This window comes from Nansenia antarctica, assembly GCF_963989245.1.
Source record: "Nansenia antarctica genome assembly, chromosome: 13".
NCBI lineage: Eukaryota > Metazoa > Chordata > Actinopteri > Argentiniformes > Microstomatidae > Nansenia > Nansenia antarctica.
The window spans coordinates 28,366,961-28,394,213 of NC_137683.1; the positions used below are offsets into that span (position 1 = coordinate 28,366,961).

Here is a 27,253-nt window from a genome sequence, read left to right on the forward strand (position 1 = left end):
GATGATGTCACCAGGAGCCTCAGGTCGACATGTCAGACCAGGTTTCTCAGCGGAATGTGTGCCTCGACTACCAATGTTAGCAATGTTGGAGTGTGGCTATGTTTGTAGGGATGTTGTGCACGTTTGTCCTACTTGGCCTTTGTCTGCGATGTTTATTTTGGACTCATAGCATAGTGTCTCTTCTAAGGTGTTCCAGATTGTTTTGCGGTCCCACAGATCACAACGCTCCCTTTTACGCTAAGCAGAGAAGTAAAGCCATTTCTGACCTAGTTTAGAAATGGTATCATGTCTTCTTCAGGCTGTAATGGAAGATATATTCAGTGGTTTTTCCCCCCAACAAGAAGACTCATCGGTCTAAATCTGTGTCGTCTCCGTCTCAGATCAGAGAAGTTCATCTCATCTGAACTTTCCTTCACCTCTCTCAGTTGCTGTTTCCTTGTGTGTCTTGACGGAGTTCTACACCGGATGAGACTGCTAGAAATCCTTTCATGTTAGCGTGCTCACGGCAGTGTGACGCTGTCTGTTATTAGATGTTACTGAATTTAGCAACACGTCAACAAACATATCGACAGTTTTGTTTAATGTTTTCTGGCGCTGTAATGCATAAGTAATGGTCGCCCTGGAGCGTTAAGATTTCTGTATCAGATGTTAAGACAACATCATCTAACATCATCTAGTTATTAATTGACTTAAACGACTTTCACTGTTAATAAACGTAATAATAGGAGTAGTGCTAACAAGGCTAGTTGCATGCTAACTCCTTAACACTAGGACCGCGGCGGATCGCGACCTTATTCAATCGCGATGAGGTGTGATTCAGCACTATGATAGTTTAACATAGAGAAGAGTGTACTGACGCACAAAGATCGCTGGAGGGCGATGTCACACAAGGCCGCCTGCCAGGCTCCGACGCCTTTTCCCAGAATGCATTTCGCACCGGCAAGCAGAAGGCGATTTGAATCCTCCATTTTTTTTTCAAAAAAAAAAAAAGCTGTAATTTTGCCTTTACAAGTGTTACCATGTTATTTTATGAAGTTTTAATATGTTTTCAGGTGAGAAAGTACCAATATATATTCCCAAAATGTGTCCAGTTTATCAAAATAACCCGTATATCTCCTCTGACGATTTTCATCGTCGAATTCGCTAGCATGCGTTCGTAAATTTGCCCTGGAAATCTGGTCAGCACCCATGGAATGCCTCTTGTCCAATCAAAGTACCTGGTCCCTTTATGACGTTGAACCCGGTGTGCGCTCCGGCGCTCTCATAGCGAATTTACGAACGCACCATGCGGTTTCACTTTCATTCATAACATTATGATACTAGACTAGCACATATGATACTAGACTAGCATATATGATACTAGACTATGATACTAGACTATGATACTAGACTAGCACATATGATGCTAGACTAGCATATATGATACTAGACTAGCACATATGATACTAGACTATGATACTAGACTAGCATATATGATACTAGACTAGCATGATACTAGACTAGCATTATGATACTAGACTAGCACATATGATACTAGACTAGCACATGATACTAGACTATGATACTAGACTAGCACATATGATACTAGACTAGCATATATGATACTAGACTATGATACTAGACTAGCATATATGATACTAGACTAGCATATATGATACTAGACTAGCATTATGATACTAGACTAGCATATATGATACTAGACTAGCATATATGATACTAGACTAGCATATATGATACTAGACTAGCACATATGATACTAGACTAGCATATATGATACTAGACTAGCACATATGATACTAGACTATGATACTAGACTAGCACATATGATACTAGACTATGATACTAGACTATGATATTAGAGATCCAGAGCGCTGTTATAGAGGATGACAATATCTTTGGCAATATTGAATCTGTTTCAATCTCTACAATTGACAGAGTGCTTAGGAGAAATGAAATGCGCATGAAACAACTGTATAATGTGCCATTTGAAAGGAACAGTGACAGAGTGAAGGAGATCCGTCACCAGTATGTACCTCGTAAATAAACCAGAATAACTCGTTTCTAAAGTCAGTTCCATTCACTTGATATAATGGTTGAAGCATGGGGGATGGTAATCTTATTCTTCTTGATTGTCGCAGATCAGCCAAACAAAGGATTTCCATCCCCCACACCTCCCAAGGGGAGCCAAGCGGGTTTCAAACACGGCTCTCAAGCTTATAGCAGTTTTAGGGGCTGACAGGCTGACATTACAGGCACGGCTAAATTCAAAGGATCTAAAACAATTGTGGCTTGTTTTTTCAATGAAGCCAACAAGGTCTTTGAATTTAGCCCTGCCATGACTAATCTCAAGTATATTGCAGGCAATAGACCTCCATTTATCCCTATACTTGTAGGGCAACTTAGAAACAATAAGCCTGAGGTTTGATGGGCTATCAAGCTCTTCCAGATAGTGCAAGTCTTGCATGGCATTGTTGCATCCTCTCAAATACAGTGCATAGGCCTGTAGTGACTTTCCATCTTCAGCCTTTATGCTTGGCCAGTTCAAGGCTTTTTCCATGTAGGCACTGGTTATCTTGATTTCATTTCCAAAGTTCTTTTCAAGTAGCTTCTTAGCTTCAGCATAGCCTCTGTCTGGTTGCATATGCATGCAGCTACGCACCAAGTCTCGTGACTGTCCTGTGGTGTACTGTTCCAGGAAATAAAGCCTGTCTGGATTGCTACTTGTCTTGTCCTCAATACAATGTTCAAAAGCACGCATAAAGGGTAGGAAATTCATTGGGTCTCCATCAAATGTATTCATTTCCCTCACAGGAAGTAAAGCAAGTTTCTGCTGAGTAAGAAGGATATCAGCGATGTCATGTTTTTGCTCTACATTGGACATGGTGTCTTGATTGATAAGATTATCCATTGTTGACTGATTATTCATTGTTGACATTTGATCATGTTCTCTTTTACTGTGCAATGTGTTAGTAGGCTTTGGATGCTGCCTTTGAATAACAACCTTTTGAAGTGGGGTTTTAGGCACTGTTCCTATATTAGCATATTCAACCGGTGATTGTTCAAGATTCATAGACACAGATTGTCCCTTTTGCATATCATCATAATAGGCATTCGTGTCATCATGTTCTTTACACATTACATAACCAAGATTTATTTTGCAATCACAACAATGTCAACACAATCACAACAGAATCTTATTTAATCCAATCAGGTTGTATATATAATCTATATATATAATCTATATATTGGTTTCAATATACCTCCATAGCAGTCTACAGTCTAATTTAGCTATATCTATAATTACATTATGAGAACATCAGTATTTTTACGCCTTTGGTTGTATTGTCTGAACGAACATTGATTGGGAGACATACTGTACAGTTTATCATTTTCATAACTGTCTGCACATATACATATCTTATTTTGATTGTTATTGTAGCCTATATATAAACACAAATATCAGTCTTATGCACTGTGTCTCATTCAGCACTGAAGCCTGAAGGTTGAGCACAGTGTGTGCCCCCTTGCTACCTCTGCTGATATAAAAGAGAATTGCAGGCTTGGAGAAAAAGATGGCAGCCACAAATACACAGACACACACAGAAATACTGCTAAAACGCTTTATACTAACTCGATTTTGAAAATGTAAAAATGCTGGGTGGTAGAACGCACATATCTAGGAAAAGTCATGAAAGGAGGGTCCTGAAATGTGATCGAGTGCAAAGGTAGATTTTTTTTGGTACTCACTGGTGCTGTTTAACACCTCACGGCTGTTCTAGTGTTAAACGATCAAATCAAATCAAATCAAATTTTATTTGTATAGCGCATTTCTTACAAGATGCAACTCAATGCGCTTCACACAATGAAAATGTTCAGTCAATCAGTCAATCAATCAATACTGACAGAGCCGCGAGCAGGCAAAAGTAAAAACCTGTATACTATGTAGCCAGGAAAAAATTCCCTTGCAGCCCTCTACCAATAGAGCGACTACTAGCCAGTTTGCCTACCAGTACCCAGCGGTCCCCAAGGGGAGGCCAAGGACCACCGGCACAAAGCAAGCAAGCAAGGGCAAAAACCTGTACACCATGTATCCAGGAAAAATTCCTTGCATATTATCGGCGTACACTCTGTCCATAAATTTAGTGTTATATTTGCATCGTTCTGCATCCGGATGGTCACAGGTCCTGCCAAAAGAGAATCTTAGGCACAGTTATGATGCAACAACACAATAAAGACAATAAAGATGACAGCAATACAACCTGATGGTGGTCCTGGTACACCCTTGTACTGGTTCCAGTACTGCTCTAGGTGCTATTTGGAGCTGACAGTGCCTCATCAGCACCCGGGTCCATTTTCCTGTCAACACAAATCTCAAAACACGAGTATGGTGTAATGGCCTAGTGATCCTAGTTCTATAATGTCCAATGTCTCCCGTAGTATCAGCTTTGCAAATTTTACATTTTACATTCTTTTTTTCAACGTTTTGGTTGAAATGCTCCCACACTTTAGAGGTACGAGGACAGGAAGACATTTCTCTGTTTGTTTTTCCGGGGAAGTCACGTGTGCCCCGGATGACCGACACTGCGCATGTACATCAAAGACACTGGGAGACGCTAGCCAGTGGCAGCTTCAGGGAAGAAAAACGAATGCTTATCGAATGAAATGAATGGTCTTTATTGTCATTGATATAGTACAGGTACCAAACAACGAAATTTGGGAGGGGGGGCTCCCCTGGTGCTAGGCAAAAAAAAAAAAAAAAAAAACGCTTATTTCAGCTCCAAAAAAACATGCGACTACGGCGATTACCAAATATGTCGGCGACGATTTTGGTAGTCGACGTCGTCGTGACTAGTCGACTAATCGTGGCAGCCTTACCCTCAGGTAGGGTGTTCCACAATCTAGGAGCATATATGCTAAAAGCTGATCCTCCAAATCTCTTTGTCCTAGCCTCTGGCACTATTAAAAGTTCCGTGCCACTAGACCGTAGGGGTCTAGCTGGTGTGTATCTTATGAGCATGTCCACCATGTAATTGGGTGCATCACAGTGAAGTGATTTATAAACTAGTAAAAGGATCTTAAAGTCTATTCTATGACTGACAGGGAGCCAGTGTAGTGATCTCAAGACAGGTGTGATGTGCGCTCTTCGTTTGGTCCTAGTAAGGACACGAGCAGCAGCATTTTGAACCATTTGTAGTCTATTTATCATTTTTTGGGGGGGGATCACACCACAAGACATGAAGAAATCAAGATCTTTATATCCATATCATTATGTTTTATTTCGCCTCTGTTCCTGTCATCCCAGTCCATGTCTTGTGAAGTCCCAAGTATTGAAGTATCATACACAGGCAGGAACTTTGATAAACATTACAACAGAGAAAGATCATTTTAAACACAGCCCTGGTACTCAGAACTCTAGTGCTCTGAGGTGGTGTGGTGGTGAGAGTTTTCCGTCTTGAGTGAATCGTCAATCGTCACTAGGACTTGGGCCTGCATGTAAGATCGCTTCCTATCGCCTCCCCCCGTCTAATTTGTTTTCCCAAGTCATCTGTTTCCTCGGGGAGCAGCTCTCATGGGTGTTGGGAGTACAAAGCATGTCGACTAAGCCCATCGTGTCATTAGCGTGATGGCTGGTGTTAGTGCGGCTACGCTGATGGAGGGTTGATCTGTTGATCTGTGAGTTGATGAAAGCCCTCAGTTGTAGCCTCCCTAGATCATATCATCACAGCCCAGAGCCTCCCTCTGAAACAGACCCCACTTTGGAGCTAGTGGAGTATGTGTAAAAGTAGAAAAAGGGGGTAGTGAAGTGGTCTTTAGCAAGTTATTTTCCAGTCCTATTCTTCAGCTAGTTCCTCCTCCTACTCTCTTCTCCACCATCTCTTCATTATGCTCTCACACACACACACACACGCACACACACACACACACACACACACACACAAACAACTAGGGATGAATTTCCTGAAAGCTTCTGTAGCTAGGTACTTAAATTCGCTCAACGATCTAGTCTCAGACCACTCTTCAAGAGCAGAGTGCTTAATTTGGCAAATTTAGTACGTTCAAGCACGGAGGATTGGCCATCAAACATCGATTTTTTACAATTGCTACTCTCCACTGCTGTGGGGCCTGGTTGTTCAGAGAAATTAAGTGGCATTTAATCTCCAAAGCTTTTGGGAAACTCATCCTAGTTTTGTATCGTATCTGTGTTTTTTCCCCCTCACAGTCAGAGCACATCCTCACTCATAAGCCCTATTCGGACGGGATTCGTATTATCTGGGGACCTCAGGTAATTTGTAATAATTACAGAGGTCGTCCGTGTTCTTAATCCCTTGCGAATCGACCATGTCCGTAGAAAATTCCACCGCAAATTACCCTACCATCATCCGCTGAACTCAGAGGCCCTGTGATGGTACTTATCCCGTGTGAATCGACATGTCAGTGATTCAGGGTGAATTAGTTTTCTCTCCGGCCCCTTTTTTCCCGCCACGTGTTCCAGAACGGATGTTATACCATATAGCCATTATGATTAACGTAATTTCGAAACTACACGAGGTCCCCAGATAATTCTAAGAGGGCTATAATTCTAAGAGGGCTAGTCCGAAGTGGGCTATAGCTAGTCAGTGGGTCTCAGTGACTGACAGGCCTGTCATGACTGTGACCATCAGCTGGCTCCTTTACATCGGCCCATGTGAAAGGGTTTGGCCCCCTGTTCCCACCCCTACTGTGTGTATGTCTCATCACTCTGACACACACACATACACACACACACACACACACACACTCACACACACACACCACCGTGATGTTTCATCTCTACTGCCAGAGAAAATCCCTTTCCCTCGCTCTGTGCCATGCGATGGTATTTAGCTCTGCTTAAAGACTCGGGTTTAGAGGGAGCGGTGAGAGAGCGTTCTGAGGATTAGATTGTGGATGAAAAGCACACATTTGCCGTAGACGTGGAAAACAATTGTCAGTAGTAAGTAAGCCTATCCATGGCAAAATAAACCTGGCAAAAAAATCTAAATATAAACCTATCCTGTTATAAGTATACAGTACATTACTTGTCTTGTACTAATTGTTTTTTGTGCTTCAGCTGCGGGTTAGAGAAGGGCCGTTTTTAAATGACGCGTGACGTGTGATTGCTGGGATCATCATATCACATTTCCCTCTTTCTGTTTATACAAAAGTGGAACGTGTGTGCGCACACACACACACACACACACACACACACACACACACACACAGTCTAGTCTGGCTGAATATACACTGCCCAATCCAACTGTACTTCCTTGTGTCACACAACAGTCAGTTGTCTTGTCAGAGACTCTGGACTCCCCATTCCCCCAACCGTCATGACAAAGGGTGAACTGTGAGTCTCAAGTGACAGCCACCCTCTACCAGATGTCCTCTGTCCTTCTTTGCAGATGTTTCAAAGGCGAAGCTGTACTCTGTGTCTGGGAGGAAGGCCAGTGCTTCAGTGGCAAGTTCCTAGCTGACCTTGGAGTCCTTGGCCCCATTTCTTTTCTGTTGGTTTAACTTCAAACTCGCCACAGTCGACCCAACTAGCCGCTGTGCCCTGCACGGGCCCTTGCGTGCCGTCTCAAGTTAAAGGGGAGTGTGGGTTAGCCTTTTTAAAGGGAGGGTTTGTTCCATATACTCATGTGGCTGAAGGAAAAACTGGCCTTAGATCTAAAACTCTTGATTAGGTTTATATAGCCATGTAGGCTATTCCCTTTTTAATGCATTTGCAAATCCCCGTTCGCTTAATCTATCAGCTCCGACTGACCACTCTTAAATCAGTTTTATAGAGCCCAACTGATAGCCTCTTCAAACTATAGTACCGGACCGGTATGTGATTTCAACCCGGCGTACAGTTTTGTTTGAACAAAGTGTTCCAATTCCTACGAGGAGCCTCTGTGGTTGGTTTGCCCCCATTTCGTCGGTTTTTCCTGCCAGTTCAGCTGGCGAACTCGCTGAACCACCTCCTCTTCTCCTCCTCGCAGATGAGAGACGCGTACCTCTGATGCTAACCCAGATCAAAGCGGTTGTTTCTGGATCTGTCAGAGCAACATCTCCCTGAGCCTCCAGTAGCAGCCGTGTCTGATTGTCTCCATATTCACTCGTCTATCTCTGTCTATCTCTCCTCTCTCTCTGTCTCTCTCTATCTCTCTCTGTCTGTCTCTGTCTCTCTGTCTCTCTCTCTCTCTCTCTCTCTCTCTCTCTCCTCTCTCTGTCTAGCTCTCCTCTCTCTATCTCTCTCTGTCTGTCTCTCTCTCTCTTTGTCTCTCTGTCTATCTCTCTCTGTCTCTCTGTCTATCTATCTATCTATCTATCTATCTATCTATCTCTCCTCTCTCTCTGTCTGTCTCTCTCTCTCTCTCTCTGTCTCTCTGTCTGTCTCTCTCTCTCTCTCTCTGTCTGTCTATCTCTCTCTCTCTCTGTCTACCTATCTATCTCTCTCTCTCTCTCTGTCTACCTCTCTCTTTCTCTGTCTCTGTCTCTCTCCCTGTCTCTCTCTCTGTCACTCTTTCTGTGTCCATCTCTCCTCTCTCTCTCGCTCTGTCTCTATCTCTCCTCTCTCTGTCTCTCTCTGTGTCTATCTCTCCTCTCTCTCTCTGTCTCTCTGGACATCTCTCTCTGTCTATCTCTCTCTCTCCTCTCCCTCTCTCTGTCTCTCTCTCTCTCTCTCTCTCCTCTCTTTCTCTCTCTCTCTACACAATGGAATGACTTACTTAATGTTAGGTTGGCCAATATTGCGAGAAGAATGACAACAATGCATGGTGAACATGCCAGTCCTATGCCTAAGTCTTTAAACGTTCTCTGGCCTCCACGGCCTCTCAGAGGAGAGAGAGCCTCAGCAGAAGGCATGTGATTAAATGCACATTGTGCGTCTCGCTGTAGGATATGAGTCGCAGTAATTGGGGATGCTTGACCCACAAAACAAGCTGCACAATATTTGATCTTGGAAGACACATGTTTTTAATTATTCACCCAAAGCATAAGCATGGAGGGTTTCTCTGAATTCTCTCTCTGTTTACAACGGCATTGCAGTTTGTCCCCTTTCTGTCAATGGGATGTTTATATACACTCACCCAACACTTTATTAGGAACACTATACTAATACTGGGGTAAGGCTGGGCCTCTCTTTGCTCTCAAAACAGCCTCAGTTGTTTGTGGCATTGATTCCCACAAGATGTTGAAGAAACATTCCTTTGGGATTCTGGTGGTCCCATGATGACGTGCAGTTCCTGCAGATGTTTCAGGTGCACTTCTTTCAAACTGTGAATCTCTTGTTCTACCACGTCCCAAAGGTGTTCTATTGGATTCAGATCCAACTGGGACTGGGATGGGCCACTGAAGAACATTGACCTCATTGTCATGTTCATTATCATGCTGGAGGCAGCCATTAGAAGATGGGTACGTTGTGGCCATGAAGGGATGCACATGGTCAGCAATAATACTCAAATAGGCTGTGGCATCCAAGCAATGATTGATGGGTATTAACGGGCCCAAAGTGTGCCAAGAAAACATTCCCCACACCGTTACACCACCTGAATGAATGAGAAGGTGTCCAGGTGTGTGTTCCTAATAAAGTGTTTGGTATAAGCATGTACTGTGTGTTGCTTGTTTCCAAATAATTTAAAATCTGATTTAGTATTTTGTCCCAGATTTCACATCTAGGCGTGGTATGCCATTTATCTCAAAATAAATTATTCACGAGCTCCAGTTAGCTACTAGCGCTAGTTACACACACCCGAATCCACCAACTAAACCCCTGGGTGAGCTAGAGAAACGTGGTCTTCGACGGGGGAGTTAGCTAGTTAGCTAAAATTTGTATATTCACGACAAAGGAGGCATTACCATTTTATTTCATACATTAGGTTGGGGGGACCTTTGGAAGCTCTTTCAGCTCTAATCATTGGCACTATCATTCGTCGGCTTCCACAGCTGCGTTTTATGAACTGCAGGATATATAAAACAACTATAGGCTGCTACTGGGCAGGACCAGAAAGCCCACCTGTGGAAATTCTAATCGGTTGTTCACTAGGCTCAAAAGCACCGGGTTCTGAACACGAGCTGGTTCGCTAGTAGACCTCGGAACGCACTGGCGATGCTGTCGAAACCCGGCTATTGTTGCAAAAGTCATGCTTCACTTGTGGTCAGCCGAGCCATCTTTGTATGTAGTGTCAACAATGCCAATGTCAGAGATGACTTGGGCAGATAGTGATTTTGGAATGTAACAAGCATTCTGATAGGCTGACGGCATTAACGGCAATAACGCACAGTGAATCAGCAGTGTTAGGAGAGTAGAGTTAGGGCAGATATCTCAATTTGGCCAAAATATGTCTGCTATGAGGCTAACGAAATGTAGCGCCTGTTTCTCTGCGGCCTTTACCGTGTTCGCTAGGTAGTCTAACCCACTCTTTTCATCTCCCTCTGTCCAGACGTGACCATGGGCTGCATCAAGAGTAAAGAGGACAAGGGGCCGACCATGAAGTACCGTCCGGAGAACGCCCAGGCCTCGGACCCCGCCAACGCCACCGCCACCGCCGGCCACTACGGGCCCGACCCCACCCAGCTGCAGCAGCCCCAGGCGCCCGCAGCCTCCTCGGCCCCCGCCACGGGCGGCTTCGCCATCACCCCCTTCGGAGGCTCCTCCCTCATGACGCCCTTCGGCGGGGCGTCCACCTCTTTCTCCGGCTCTGTCCCCAACTCGTTCCCGGGCGTCTCAGGTGAGATGCCTTGCGTCGTACTGTACACTGTGTATATATGTTACCGTACATGTGGGAATAAGGTACATGTGGGAAAACTAGGGTTAGGGTTAGGTGCTAGGGTGCTAGGGTTAAGGTTAGGGGTAGGGTTAGGGTTAGGATTACGGTTAGGGTTAGTCATGCCAGCATGTACCAAGTCGACGTAGCACCTAACCCTAACCCTAGTTTTCCCACATGTACCGTATTCCCACATGTACCGTATTCCCACATGTACCGTATTCCCACATGTACCGTAACATACATATACGCTTCTTCTTTACACCATGACTGCTAGGATGTTTTTTTTAAGGGACAATGGACAGTCATTGACTCTCCCTGAATTAGCTGCGTAGCTAAATTGCATCAGCAGTCCTTGGGCAGGTAAACCCACTGGGGAAATACGGCCTCGGGTGTTATAAACAATTTAAAACAGAAACTACAGGACATAGAAATATCACATAAAACAGAACTGCAGAAAACAGTTTTGGCTCTATGTGGTCAGTGGTCACATGATTGGTTGTCTATCAGCCATGATTTCAGTTTTGATTTGAAGCCTGTCAGAGATGAACATTGTTTGATAGAGCTGGGTATTAAGCTCCAGAAATGTAGATTATATCTCAGCCTATTATGTTCCTCCTGTTCACTTGATGACTGTTAGCCTACTGGCATTCTTGCCCCCCCGGACTAAGAATACAATTCTGAAAAAAAAGTCAGATTTTCAGAAAAATAATTTCAGAGTAAAAGTCCTAAAAAATAATAGTTTCAGAATAAAAGTCCCAAAAAAGAATAATTTCAGAATAAAAGTCCCCCCCAAAATAATTTCAGAATAAAAGTCTGGGAAAAAAATAATTTCAGAATAAAAGTGGGAAAAAAATAATTTCAGAATAAAAGTCCTAAAAAAATAATTGCAGAATAAAAGTCCGATTTTTTTCCCCCTGAGAATCTTTGCTAATAATCAAATATATGACGTTAACTTCAGGCAGGACAGAGCCAGAGACAGAGCTGATCTGACAACTCAATATCGGCGGGGTTCATTCTAAAGTCTCTGTGTCATGACTCATTTAGTACCTTATCTCCTGGACGGCCTCCCTCCATTACACTGTTTGTGGTCAGATTAGCAACAGCGATTGATTTAGAAGGTGCCTGAGAGTGTGTCCAGGCCCCCTCAGAGCAGAGAGATTAGAATAAACCCTCCTGTTTAGGTGGGATTAAGGTTGTAATCCCCCCTCTCTCTGTTGGATTATGTGCTCTATTCTACAGCAGATAATAGGATCAGTGCTGGCTGTGTTGTGTTCAGTGGTGGCGTGTTATTATAGTCTCTCTCACTGAGGTGTGTGATGTTTACCTGCTGAACCTGCACCTGCCCTGCAACCAGACAGGTTTACAGTCTATCGACACGGCAACAGCAGGATGACAGGGTTCCCGCGCTGGTCTTAAAAAGCCTTAAAGTCTAAAATCCAGCAATCCGATTCATAAGGCCTAAAAAGGTCCTACATTTCAGTTATTAGGTCAAAAAACATTTTTTTGTTCCACTATGTTTTGATGTATTTTTATGTGACTATAAAAAAACGAAGTATCAAAAAAATAAAAGAAGCATTTTCCTATAATGGTAAACCTACTGTACCACAACTGTCCCAGACGATTACATTGAGATCACAATCGATTTAGACTCTCTTTAGAATGACCAGGGGCACTATTCCACTGTAAGGTATGACAATCTCTCTCACCCTTCACCCTTCTCTCTCACCATCTCCCTCATTCTATCTCTTTCTCTCTTCCTCTCTCTCTCTCTCTCTCTCTCTCTCTCTCTCTCTCTCTCTCTCTCTCTCTCTCTCTCTCTCTCTCTCTCTCTCACCATCTCCCTCCTTCTATGACAATCTCTCTCTCACCCTTCACGACCAGTCCAGACCAGGACCAGTGTCGTGACTGTGTTGTGTTTGTGTCTAGCTAAGGTTAAGAAGTCTCCATACAGTGGAAATAACCAATACAATATAAGACAGCCCCAGGAAAATGAATATGTTTGCTCTGCTAGGGAAGTGACTAACAGTTAACAACACTCATACTAAACACACACCACCCACTGTTGTCACCTAAACATCACAACCGTCTCTCAGACCAGACTACCCATGATCCTTTGCACTGGTGTCATTTTTGTTGACCTGCTCTTTGCATCGTGTTCTGTCTGGTAATGTAGCTGAATATTGACAGAACAAGCACTGGCAGAAAGGTCACATGGTATTTATAGAACGTCTCTACGCCCTTAGCATCTGTAGTTCTGAATGTTCTCTCTCTGTGTGTGTGTGTGTGTGTGTGTGTGTGTGTGTGTACGTGTGTACGTGTGTGTGTGTGTATATATACTTATATGTGTGTGTGTGTGTGTGTGTGTGTTTTTCAGGCGGGGTTACGTTCTTTGTGGCCTTGTACGACTATGAAGCCCGGACATCAGACGACCTGTCGTTCAAAAAAGGCGACCGCTTCCAGATCATCAACAACACGTAGGTGTCGTCCCCTCCTCTGGTCATGGTGCATTATTTATCATCAGGCCTCATTTTCTTGCAAGAGGTGCATGGTGATTACTAGATAGATCTCTAAGTACAGTACGCCTCATCCAAATTGTTCCACCTGTTCTGGACAAATTGTTCTCGCTACATTAAGGCACTTTAATCTGCAATGTTTGCAAGAAAAGTGCTATACAGATAACGGTTATTATTATTATTATTATTATTATTATACTCTCACCCCATAGTGATCTGCAACGCCCCCACCCTAGAGTCCTTCAAATCAGCTCTCAAAACCCATCTGTTTACCAAGGCCTTTGGCCCCTAGTCACTGTTTCTGTTTCTGTTTTTGTTTGTTTTCTGTTTTCTCTGTCTGATCATTTCCTTTAGAATTGTAAAGCGCCCTTGGGTTTTATGAAAGGCGTTATAGAACTCCAAGTTATTATTATTATGATTATGATTATGATTATTACATTAGTATTTATTTCCCCTGGATCCTGTTTTTCTATCCAGAACCCTGTAGGTTTATTTCATTTGTTTGATGCACAAAGAGGAGTTATCTCAGGTCACAGCACTCTGTTCTAATGTAGTGGGTATCAGAGATAATGTATTCCTACTGCCTACAGTAGACAAGACTGAAACCTCCCTCCCTCTCTCTCTCTCTCTCTCTCTCTCTCTCTCTCTCTCTCTCTCTCTCTCTCTCTCTCTCTCTCTCTCTCTCTCTCACACCATCTCCCTCCCTCTCTCTCTCTCTCTCCCCCTCCCTCTCTCCCTCCCTCCCTCCCTCCCTCCCCCTCCCTCCATCTCCTCCCCTACAGCGAGGGGGACTGGTGGGAGGCTCGCTCCATCAACACAGGGAAGAAGGGCTACATCCCCAGTAACTACGTGGCCCCCGCAGACTCCATCCAGGCTGAAGAGTAAGCTCTTATCTTCTCCTGCTAACAGGATTAACCTTGCCTTTCCGCTGGTACAGACGCGCTAGCAGCTACGCTAACTATGGCAGCGTGACCGCTCATCACATGGCTCTCGCTAACACAAACTCACAGCCCTGCCTGCACTCTCTCAAGGGGGATTCTTCAACACTAGAGCACACACAGCCGTGCCTTTTTTACAGACTAAAAGAGCCGCCTCGGGGGTCAAATGACCATAGTCTTTATAATGGGAAGCTGCTGTTTACACACAACGACCACTAGTTGGAGCGTCTTGTAAATTAGCCTGCCTCCTACACAGAAAAACGGCAATATAGTTTTATAGTAGCTTATCCTGATGTGATTTTTGAAAATGTAAGGATACTGGGTGGTAGAACGGTGGTAAAAAAGTCATGAAAGGAGGGTCCTGAAATTTGATCGAGTGCAAAGATATAACATTTTTCTTTACTCACAGTAAATGGACCCCTCATGGCTGTTCTAGTGTCAACCATGTCATGTTGAATATAAGCTCTTAGGTTTTTTATTTATTATCTACCAAGGAAACCAAACGTCAGCCTGTTGTTGACGGTCAGTGTCGGATGATCCTCGATTAGTTTAAATAATGCTCCACTTCCTGCCATTGTGCATTGTATTTTTTGTCACTGTTTTCCAAACCCCCGGAAATGATCTTCTTACAGCGCAACTGTCTAGTCATCCAAGGCCATGATGAAATGTGATAAATGTGAAAATAATATAATATATCTTTCTCTCAGGTGGTACTTTGGTAAAATGGGTCGTAAGGATGCAGAGAGGCTGCTGCTGAACCCAGGGAACCAGCGGGGCACCTTCCTGGTGCGGGAAAGTGAAACTACTAAAGGTGACGATAGTACACCAATGATGCGTTTACATGCACACCATATTTTTTACCGTATTAACCGGAATATGCTCAATATTCAGATTGGGCAAGAGTCATGTAAACACGTACAGAACCCGATTACGCCCGTATTCCGATTCTGCAATATTCCGATTAAGACCCCTGGCATATGCCTGTTTGAATCGGAATATTGTGACGTGTAAACACCTTAATATATATTACAATAACCCGAATATTGACCTTAATCGGAATATGGTGTGCATGTAAACGCAGTCAGTGACACACGTGACACATCCACATCCACCTGCATCGAGCCATGCTGCTGTGAGGTGATTTTAATATGTTGTGATTGGATGGATGAAGAATCTGTCGTTGTGTCCGTCAGGTGCGTACTCCCTCTCCATACGGGACTGGGACGATGCTAAAGGAGACAATGTGAAACACTACAAGATCAGGAAACTGGACAACGGCGGCTACTACATCACCACCCGAGCCCAGTTTGATACGCTGCAGAAACTAGTGAAACACTATACAGGTATGTGTGTTTGTTTGTTTGTTTATTAGGATCCCCGTTAGCTAATGCCATGACATTGGCTAGTCTTCCTGGGGTCCGATGTGTGTTGGGCAGTATCTCATTTTTTGACACTGTTATAAACCTTCCCTGAACGGTATGGAAATAATGTTGTGTTACTTATGTGGCGACTGCTATACGACATTTCGAAAAGCACAAATTTAAACGTTACATCCCGATCACAGTCTTGACAACGGCCTCTCATTCACCCATTCACCCATTCACACACACATTCACACACCAATAGCGGCAAGCTACCATGCAAGGCGCCGGCCCGCTCATTGGGGGCAATTTGGGGTTCACTGTCTTGCCCAAGGACACTTCGACATGTGGCCAGCCGGGGCTTGAACCGCCGACCCTAACCCGAACCCTAGCATAATATGACAGCTTAATAAGAAGCATCACACACTGCATTTGTAAAAAATATAACTTTAGTCTCATGTCCTATGTCATAAAACCTATAGGCTATAATTTGATCTAGTTACCATTATGAAACTTTGCTCCGGGAGTCCTTGATTCCATTTGCTTATTTTTTTATCTCTCTTTCTGGGCCAGCTGTGAGAGAAATTGCACAATGGCAGATTCTGAGCGCCTGGTCTGTCTGTCTGTTAGCCTCTGGTGCTACACTGCGTCTGTCATGCCAGATTGAGGTTGTGGCCAATTCAGGACCCTGAGGGCAGCTGCAATGTTAGCAGCATTGTCGTTATAGCCGAGAGTTTATCCGCATCCAAGTGCCGCGTGGAGTGCGTTAACAATGTCGTCCTCTGTGTGGTTTTCTGGAAAAAAGCTACTCTGGTGGCCTGGGGTGGTCCAGTGGTCTAGCACCGCGGTCTACAGTGCACACATAATATGCCCTTGTCGGCATGGGTGCGCCCATGCTCTGCTGAAATGCCCTCTCTCTCTCGCCCTTCTTCTCCTTACTTTCCTGTCTGTCTTCACTGTATCTGTAAAATATGAGTGGGACTGCCTCCCAAAAAGCTAGTCTGTAGGCATTCTTGACTGTAGTTTCCAGTCTGGGATGACAAAGTGGACGGTTAATGACATCTATGGTGTCATGTCAGCGAATACCTGTTATGAAACAGAGAGCAGCGCTAGATGCTTGATCCCTATTAGTGTTCCCATTTCTGGCATCTTATTTTTCATGCAAATCTTGCAAATAACCTCAAATCTGCAGACTTCTCCTTTATCATCAGGTTGGAACTTGAAATGGCAAATGTCAAAGAGATGACTTGGGCAGATAGTGATTTTGGAATGTAACAAGCATTCTGATAGGCTGATGTCAATAATGCACAGTGAATCAGCAGTGTTAGGAGAGGAGAGTAAAGGGCTCTGCACACAGCGTGCGATTTCTGTTGCGCGTCAACGTTCCATAATTTCCATTGTTGTTATGAATGGAATCGAATTTTCGCCGTGCGGGGCCGTGTGCATTGCGATGCGATGTTCTCATAGACTTCCATTCAAACTTCAAAATGGAACGTTGACGCGCAACAGAAATCGCACGCTGTGTGCAGAGCCCTTTAGGCAGATATCTCAATTTGGCCAAAATATATCTTGTGCTTTTAGGCAATTATGCTATGAGGCTAACGATATGCTACCTGTAATTGACCCAGTGATTCCAGCTGGATGAATAGCCCTCATGTTTAATATTTAATGGAGACATTCCCACCCCTAAAGTGCTTCTCCTCTCAGCTGAAGGAGGGATCCCACTTCACTTAGACGCAGTTTAAACTCCAGCTGTGTTAAAACCTCCGCTCCTCATACATTTTTCGGATTCATTTATCATAGCAATATGTTTGAATTCATCTGTGTCTGATGTCTGATATGCGATTTGAAATGAGGCATAAAATGTCCCGTTTTAAGCATGGGTTCTCCTGTTTGTCCATTCACATAAGTGTGGTTGATGTTCTGTAGTTAAAAGAAGTAGAAGCCGCACACTCAGGTTCCAGGTGCAACAAAATGTGGTTTAATAGGACAACGGTTTTGGCCGTAGCCTTTGTCAAATCTTAAATACGATTTGACAAAGGCTACGGCCGAAACCGTTGTCCTATTAAACCACATTTTGTTGCATCTGGAACCTGAGTGTGCGGCTTCTACTTCTTTTAATTGGATTTTGTTCTGTTGCCAGCACCTCACTTACATTTTCTGCGGTGTGTGCTCTCTCCTTTTCGATTAAATGATGTTCTGTAGTAACATGGTTGATGTTCTGTATTAACGTGGCGTTTGTCTCTGTTGTGTAGAACATTCGGATGGGCTGTGCCACAGGCTGACCAACGTGTGTCCCACGGTGAAGCCCCAGACCCAGGGCCTGGCCAAGGACGCCTGGGAGATCCCCCGGGAGTCCCTCCGCCTGGAGCTGAAGCTGGGCCAGGGCTGCTTCGGAGAGGTCTGGATGGGTAAGAGAGACGTGTAGACACACACACACACACACACACACACACACACACACACTAGAGGTCTGGATGGGTAAGAGAGACGTGGAGACACACACACACACGCACACTATCAAATATGGACACTTAAGCAATATCACACGAGAGGGAGTGCTGTTATACTGAATATCAGCACGGCTGTGATTCGGTCATAGGTACAACAGTTCTACAGCACCATTTATTAGTTAACAGTAATAAGCGACAACAGATTATGATTTGTTTGTTTATTTAATCATTTATTTTGGCTCCGCCAACAGAAAATTGTTCTGCAACTGAACTTCACTGGACTGTTGCCTAGTAACCCGAACCAAAACATCCGCAGGCTAGCTCCTTTGTATTAACGGTGATTTAGTAGAACACCTGTGCGGCGGAGTGATACATATAGTTAAAAGTCCCAGTGCTGTTATACTGTATATCGGCACTCATGGAATGCCTCGTCCAATCAAATGACTTGGTCGGAACTAACTGTTGTATAAACATGCATCCACATACTGACACACTGATGGGGACACACTATCAAAGATGGACACACATGTACACACGTACCGACACAGCGATGGACACACAAACACGCTCACACACAGAGCGTGTGACATATTTACAGCAGATATATGTTCGTCCAGAGTAAAGGAATCGTTCACTTCCTGCAGATGCTTCCTTCCTTCGTTTGTCATATTTTCTTTTATCTCCAACGGAAGTCTCATCCTCCGCTCCTTCATCCTCCGCTCCTTCAGGGACCACGTCAGGACAGCTCAGACAAAATGTCTTCTTCTTTTCTGTCGAAAACAAATGTGTGTGTTTCTCTCTTTGTGCTCAAACTCACTCGGTTAAATGTCACGTCACATCATTGGAAAAGAAGAGAACGCACACTGCAGAAAACTTGGGCGAGGTGCTGGCAACAGAGCAAAATACTATTGAAGGAAGTGAACCTGTGACACCGATTGTTTTTATTGTTTTTTCATGTATTGATGATGTCATTGTAATCTCACTCAGGTGTGTCCTCACAGGTGTCACCTATTCAATTAGCCTACCTGACTATTTAACGGCTGTCTTGCACATGCGTGTTTTGTATATATTTAAGACTTGACAAAGGCTACGGCCGAAACCGTTAACCGTCATATTAAAACCACATTTTTTGAATCTGGAACTAGAGTGTGGAACTAGGCTTCTACTTCCTTCAATATTATGTCACGTGACACCCATCACTCACCCTGGTCTGTGTGTGTCTCTGTTTGTGTGTGTCTCTGTGTCTGTGTCTGTGTCGTCTGTGTCTGTGTCTGTGTGTGTGTGTGTGTGTGTGTGTGTGTGTCTGTGTCTGTGTCTGTGTCTGTGTCTGTGTCTGTGTGTCTCTGTGTCTGTGTCTGTGTCTGTGTGTGTGTGTGTGTGTGTGTGTGTGTGTGTGTGTGTGTGTGTGCAGGCACGTGGAACGGCACCACCAAGGTGGCCATCAAGACCCTGAAGCCCGGGACCATGTCCCCCGAGGCCTTCCTGCAGGAGGCCCAGATCATGAAGAAGCTCCGACACGACAAGCTGGTGCCGCTGTACGCCGTGGTGTCTGAGGAGCCCATCTACATCGTCACTGAGTACATGGCTAAAGGTACACACACACACACACACACACACACACACACACACACACACAGAGTACATGGCTAAAGGTACACACACACACACACACACACACACAGAGTACATGGCTAAAGGTACACACACACACACACACACACACACACAGAGTACATGGCTAAAGGTACACACACACACATGTTCAACGTGTGGCTAAAGGTACACACATGTTCATTCTCACAAAATGTAACCCAAAGCTCTTCACAGAGAGCAAAGAAGATAAAGCAACAACTAAGATGAACATTTAAAACCACATGATGACAGAACACACAAGCAGGCAAGGGAGAAAAACCTGTACACTGTGTATCCAGGAACATTCCCTCACAGCCCTCTACTCATAGAGAGACTACCTCCAGGCTGCCTACCAGCGCACAGCGCTACCTGTCACAGCAGTGTTTGAAGAAAACGTCAAAAGAACCTCGGAAAAAGAAAACATGGCTTGACGCCATCGATTTTGACTTCAGTAGTAACGTCTGCTGAAGTTTCTCTGGCGTAGAATCGCTAAAGCTACTTTTAGACATCAACAGCCATGTCCCATCAGGCGTACGGTCCAACTTTCCCTTAAAGGAAAATGTACATTTTTATGGCCGTTTTTTTAATTAATATGCCGTTCGGTTTGGAAGTCCTGGAGGATCCCCGTGTGGTTTTCCCAGGCCTGGAGCGGAATTGTTTAATTGAAAACCGCCGCAGTTTTGTGGCGACCTTTCATCTCTCTGACTGCAGCGAGCTCTGCTGGTTCTGTTTGCTTTTATTACAGATTGATTGAAGTTAATGACTTCCCTCTAAATGGACCCGATGACGTGTGTGTGTGTGTGTGTGTGTGTGTGTGTGTGTGTGTGTGTGTGTGTGTGTGTGTGTGTGCGTGTGTGTGTGTGTGTCTGTGTGTGTGTGTGTGTGTGTCTGTGTGTGTCTGTGTGTGTCTGTGTGTGTTCTGGCTAAGATTACGTTAGTGTGTGTGTGTGTGTGTGTGTGAGAGAGAGAGAGTGAGTGTGTGTGGGTGGTGTACAGTCTGATACAGAGTGGTTGGTTGTGTTAGTCTGGTCTGTTTCTCTGTCTGACTCTGACTAGAATCTCAGGGTCACTTAGGAGAACAATGTCTGCCTCTCATAGACTGTCTCAGAGACTAAACGACTAGATGTCATTAAGAGCCACGCTGCACCAAAACATGGGAGAGCAGGCTGCAGAATTCCATCAATATAATACAACATGACATATTAAAGAGATCTACTCTGGTGAAATATTCAGCTTAACTTAGTTAACATAACTTAGACTGCTTGTGCTTATAGAAGCATTTTGCAGCCTCACTTGAAGCATTCTCAGTACAGTCAAGTCAAGTCAGGTTTATTTATAGAGCACATTTACAACGACAAACAGCCGACCAAAGTGCTTAACAGATAGAACGAAAACCACAAATAAGAATACACTAAAACAAAAACAAGGTGCAATACAGAATACAACAGGTGCAGAAATAAAAGTGCAGAAAAGTGCAGTTGTCAGGAGGCAGGCTCAACTCAGGTCAAAGGCCAGGGAGAAGAGGTACGTTTATCTAAGGTTTTAAAAGCCTCGCCCTCGACGTTCTGGGCAGATCTGACGTGGAGGGAGGGGGAGGCTATTCCAGAGCCTAGGGGCTGCCTTAGAGATAGCTCTGACAGACAGACAGACAGTCATGTCTATAAAGGCACTTTATCTGTCATGTGATGCTGATGTTGTTGTTGTCGTTGTTTTATAGGAAGTTTTCTGGACTTCCTGAAAGAGGGAGATGGCAAATTCCTCAAGCTGCCCTTGCTGGTGGATATGGCTGCACAGGTGAGTCATCAAAAATCAGGTGATTCAAATGTATCACATTCACATTGCTTAAGGGAAGGGCAGGGTTGACGTCATCTGTTTAATGTCCACCGTGCAAGGTTATTAAAATGCTGCACTTTTTCTTTTCTCCATGCATCACTAGTTTCCTCTCTTCTACTGTACATCTACATGACATCTAACATAACTTTAAGTGATATGAATGATTGATTTGGTACTAGAGATGGTGTGTGTGTGTGTGTGTGTGTGTGTGTGTGTGTGTGTGTGTGTGTGTGTGTGTGTGTGTGCGCTAACTGACCTGTGTGTGTGTGTGTGTGTGTGTGTGTGTGTGTGCTAACTGACCTCTGTGTGGGTGTGTCTGCTAACTGACCTCTGTGTGGGTGTGTCTGCTAACTGACCCGTGTCTGTGTGTGTGTGTGTGGTGTCATTCCCAGATCGCTGACGGCATGGCTTTCATCGAGAGGATGAACTACATCCACAGAGACCTGCGGGCCGCTAACATCCTGGTGGGGGACAACCTGCAGTGCAAGATCGCTGACTTTGGTCTGGCCAGGCTGATAGAGGACAACGAGTACACCGCCCGGCAAGGCAAGTACCCAGAATGCACCCCGGGTACACAGACCAGTCTGACTCACAGGCAGATTAACACGACAACAGCCGTGCCTTTTTTACCTACTAAAAGAGCCGCCTCGGGGGTCAAACAATGCTCGAGCTGCTATTTACACACAACCTATTGACCCCTAGTTGGCCGCCTTGTAAATTAGCCTGATTCATACACAGGAAAACTGCAAAACAGCTTTATACTATCCTTATCCTGATGTGATTTTGAAAATGTAAGGATACTGGGTGGTAGAACGCACATATCTAGGAAAAGTCATGAAAGGAGGGTCCTGAGTGCAAAGATATCACTTTTTTTTTTTTCACTCACAGGGGTCAAATGACCCCTCATGGCTGATGAAGTGTTAAGGGGGTGTGGGATGAGAGGAGAGAGAGAGATGGAAATAGACCACACTGGAGGAGGGGATATGGAACAGTGACCTCACTAGGCGTAGATGAAGTCCTGTTGTTTCTATCACGGTGAATTAGGCTAATGGTGGAAAGCAGATGTTCCTAGTCTCTCTGTGATTAGTCTTGGTGAGTAAACTGTCTGTCACACCTAAGCCTGCTGCTTAACTGCTTAAGATCGAAGTGTTTCAGGCAGAGAAATAGGCGTTTGATAGTGACTGAGTTTGCTGAGTGTGCTTTTGCCCCTCTCGACACTCTCGAACGCGACACAATTCCAACCGACGAGTGTCTCATACTACGAGACTCATTCTCCACGTCACGCTGTGTAGATGCAATGTGTACACTGCACAAGCAGACCTGATAGAAGCTCTCATAGAGGGCAACCCCAAGCCCCTTCTCCCCCCCCCTCCCTCCCCTGAAATGTTCGTTCATTACCAGAACGACAGCAGACATCAGTTTCTTCGCTATGTCCAAGCGATCTGTCTTGAGCCTTTTGTAATAGTATGCTTAAAATCTGAGAGAACAGTGATTCATTTAAGCGTTATGGAACGAGAAGCCGTGGTATATCGTGGATATCGGCACAGCTAGCGGGGTGGTTAGGCGCGACGCGCAGCATTTATCTATCAATATTTCACAAAAGAAAGACAAGACAAACTTTTAATTAATGTGTCTTAATGGACCTATGTTTTATTTATTTATTTAAAATGTATTTATTTTATGTATTCATCCGCTGAACAGTTTGCTAAGCAACGGTAAGAATGTAACTTCGATAGCGGTAATATTATACAAACGCGGAGTAATATGAAAAGATGTGTCAACGTTCCATTTAGCCGTGCGTATGTCATCATGGATATCGGCACGGCTGGAACGCAAACTGACCAATAGAGACAATGGACCGGATCTATCCGTTGTATGAGATCCAACAGTGGTCAAGAGGGTCATTATTATGCATGGCAGGCCAGAGAGGATAGCCCCTTCTATAGCTCTGCTGCTCCAAGGCTCTCTGATGACCCCTAGTGGTAGATAACGTCCTCTCATTCTCTCTCTCCCTCTCTCTTTCCCCTACACCTCCTTCTTTGCTTCTCCCATCTTGATCTGTCTCTCTCTCTCTCTGTCTCCATATTCACTCTCTCTCTCCTTCTCTCTCTCGCTCTCTCTCTGTCTCTCTCCCTCTCTCTCCCCCCCCCTCTCTCTCTCTCCCCCTCCCTCTCTTTTCCCTATACATCCTCCTTTTTTTCTTTTGATCTGTTCCACAGGGGCGAAGTTCCCCATCAAGTGGACGGCTCCTGAGGCTGCCCTGTACGGCCGCTTCACCATCAAGTCAGACGTCTGGTCCTTCGGCATCCTGCTGACCGAGCTGGTCACTAAGGGCAGAGTGCCCTACCCAGGTGAGACAGGGCGAGGGGGACATACAGACACACTGCCATTGAGAGAGTGCAATCATCCAATCCACCAAGCAACTCAAAACGAGAGTGAATACCAACAGAAGAATATTGTTGGGGATTTTGGCACCTTTTTTTGGGCCGCTACCCACACGTTTAGCTGTGTTGCTCATTCCACGAATGCACGATCCTTACAAGTTGTACCTGGTTGTAAAGGTGACTAATCAGGCTTTCCACCGATATAAAATACAATACCAAATGGTATTATTAAAGGGGAGGATTAATCGACCGAAAGAATGTTTTTTGAGGAGTTTATGAATAAGAAACACAAACATTTGTCGAAAGGTGATCTATCTTGAGTCAGAGCCAGAGGTAATACCGTCCTTCACACGCACACACGCACACGCACACACACACACACACACACCACACACACACACACACACACACACACACACACACACACACACTCACACACACACACAGATTATATGAGCCCATCTGTTGTGGGCTGATCCAGAGTTGAACACCTCTCTTGTCTATAACCATCTGTGCCAGGCTGACGGGCCTCTACATTTGCATTTTTGTCATTTAGCAGACGCTTTTATCCAAATCAACTTACAATTAGTACATTTTGGCAACAGTAAGTGAACCGACCGACCGACCGTACATTCCAGTCATCCAAAACCCCTTCAATAAGAACAGTGCTGTTAGTAGTTCCAATGCTAGAGAAGAGGGCCGATATGGAATCTTTAAAAAGAAAAGCTGACACAGACACTAACCTTCAGACTACACACCACCCCCACACTGTACCCTCCTTTTTATTTATGCTTCATGGGGCGGGGGGGGGGGGGGGGGGTTGGGGATGTAATATGATTTAGCAGAGCCATTTCACAGTGCTCAGCCATGTGGTGAGAACGGGACTTAGATCATTGTTATGTTATATGGATATCATTGATTTTATTTACTTGATTTCAGGGATAATCTTGATTTCAGTGACTTCACTAGTAATGTAATGAGCATTAACCAGGCCCTCTTTCTCTCTCCCTCTCTCTCTCTCTCTCTCTCCCTCCCTCCCTCCCTCCCTCCCTCCCTCCCTCCCTCTCTCCCTCTCTCCCTCCCTCCCTCCCTCCCTCTCTCCCTCTCTCCCTCTCTCCCTCCCCCGTCTCCCCCCTCCCTCCAGGCATGGTGAACCGGGAGGTCCTGGAGCAGGTGGAGCGGGGGTACCGGATGCCCTGCCCCCAGGGCTGCCCCGAGTCCCTCCACGAGATGATGAAGCTGTGCTGGAAGAAAGACCCGGACGAGAGGCCCACCTTCGAGTACATCCAGTCCTTCCTGGAGGACTACTTTACCGCCACAGAGCCTCAGTACCAACCTGGGGACAACCTATAGTCAGGCCTGGCCAACCAGAGTCAGTGAATGCCCGGGGACCTCACCGCGTCGTGTATCCCTCCACCAGAGGGGGCTGACTCGGTCACGGGACTCAGTTACAGATTACAGACAGAAAACGTATATAAATAACGTGCAGAAGAAGACAGCCAACAGGAAGCTTGGTTGTTAGTTGCACAAACCACTGCTTTCACTTGATACGAGAAATATACTTTTATTTGACTTTATTATTTTATTTCAAACACTAATTCCAACATTCATGTATTTCCTTTTTAGTTTTTTTTTTACATTTCAGGTACTACAGGTCTTATTATTATTTTTATTTTTTATATTTCCAATATCTGTCAGATTATCATGTATTTTCAAAGTGACCAATCATTCTTTCTCGTTGCCTATAATGTTGTTGAACCATGGAAATGACACGTGACATCATGGGGGAGCCAGCCTATCAGATCCCCTGGATTGAAAGCCCTTCAAAATGGAGGAATAGAAAGGATGGTGTTGATGGACATATTTGATGGACTTAAGTAACGTTTGGTATTTTACATGGGATAGCTATACACTATAGCATGTGTTCATTACATTTCAACAGTTCAACTGGAAAAATACCTTTTTTCTCCTTTCATTTGTGTTTTTCTAAGCGAGTGATTCGAGCGACACATCTAGCCCGTCGCGGTTTGGATCCCTCAGTCTGCTCGTTTGTTAATATTATGTCAGTTTGTTTGTTTTTATTCAAATGTCAACTGTAAGAATTATTCATATCACAGCCATGGTCCTCGCTTCATGTGAAGCCCCTCCCCCCTCCGTCCTTCAACAACCAGACGGTTCTAGAACACTAAGACTCTTTCTCTCCAAGGCCATCAGGTTGTATTTTAAGACTGTTGCTATGTCAAGTTACATACATTCTTCAGAGAACACTACAGAGTATGACTGAACTGAATCTCCTCTGTGTCTATACCACTGTGAGGTTGGGGGATATTTAGCTCGAGGATGGCCGAGCCTAAAAAACAACGTTAACCAGTGATGGAACTCCAGCCATTGCTTAAGACATCATGCCAATGCAGATGGTTTTTCTGCACAGATCATAGCACTACAACAACAATGGACGACATTGAAGTTAGTACAATACAATACCTGCAATTCCAGATTTTGAATTGTGACAGAACCACTAAAATATGGTCTAAATCGAATTTAGCCATTTGCATTCTTAATAATCACAATACTTTGTAGGCAATTGCCTAGTTTAGAGTAAGAAAATACTCTATAAGTGTCACAGAGAAATGCTGTAGACGTCTTGTGTCATTCTGCAGACTTGGCCTCTGCATAGACTTTGGAGAACGTTAAGACAACTACTGTATCTGGTCTAGTTGTTGTCAGCTTTGTGTTTTCATGTTTAGTTTTTAATAATGATCACAAAGAGAAAGCATTTCAGCCTTTATGGAAAATATTGCCAAAGTACCTGAACTGTTTTTCTACATGTCATTTAATTTTATTTAACGTACCATCTCAGCCTTTACAAAAGTTTTTTAATGAGTTTTTTTTATTTTGCTGTTTTAATTGTCAAAAGTCAACCAGTGAACAGTCAGATTATTTTATGATTGCCAAATGGAGGAAGCTCAACTGTCATGTTAATGTTATATTGAGTCAGATTAGCATCAGAAGTGTATGAGGCATAGAATTGTTATTCTATTTCTATGGTGTGAAGTATGGACACTCTCAGGTGTCATTTTACTGCTTTATTTGTCTTTGGACTCGTCAGTACAATGTTACATTTGGTTATGCATACTTGTATAGATGGGCCTAGCACAGGTGGTCAACTGTGATTTTAAAGAAGGGCTTTGTACAAAGTTGTGAAATCCTCATTTTTTAAAAACGATAAAGCATAGACCGTGGTCAAGTTATATGGTGTGGGTGGGGAGAGAAATTATTATGGGTTAGATACTAATCTGAGGAATTTGTACAGTTGCAAAATAAAACATTTCAGATTTTAAAATTGTGTGGTTTATTCGGCCTACCCAAA

At 44.2% G+C, this 27,253-nt stretch overlaps 2 protein-coding genes across 2 annotated transcripts in view; both read left to right on the forward strand.

The window, feature by feature from the left end:
- Positions 1–25,480, forward strand: part of LOC308169106 (tyrosine-protein kinase Yes) — a 29,901-nt gene extending 4,421 nt beyond the window's left edge. Inside the window, exons 2-12 of the mRNA XM_080543747.1 lie at positions 10,443–10,730; positions 13,144–13,243; positions 14,065–14,163; positions 14,928–15,031; positions 15,414–15,563; positions 17,837–17,992; positions 19,446–19,625; positions 21,384–21,460; positions 21,892–22,045; positions 23,719–23,850; positions 25,028–25,480. Coding sequence (XP_080399873.1) covers positions 10,451–10,730; positions 13,144–13,243; positions 14,065–14,163; positions 14,928–15,031; positions 15,414–15,563; positions 17,837–17,992; positions 19,446–19,625; positions 21,384–21,460; positions 21,892–22,045; positions 23,719–23,850; positions 25,028–25,236 — 1,641 coding nt within the window. The 5' untranslated portion in view covers positions 10,443–10,450 and the 3' untranslated portion in view covers positions 25,237–25,480. The remainder of the gene's footprint in view (positions 1–10,442; positions 10,731–13,143; positions 13,244–14,064; positions 14,164–14,927; positions 15,032–15,413; positions 15,564–17,836; positions 17,993–19,445; positions 19,626–21,383; positions 21,461–21,891; positions 22,046–23,718; positions 23,851–25,027) is intronic.
- Positions 1–27,253, forward strand: part of chmp5b (charged multivesicular body protein 5b) — a 495,962-nt gene that overhangs the window by 371,057 nt on the left and 97,652 nt on the right. The gene's annotated exons all lie outside the window — the stretch shown is intronic.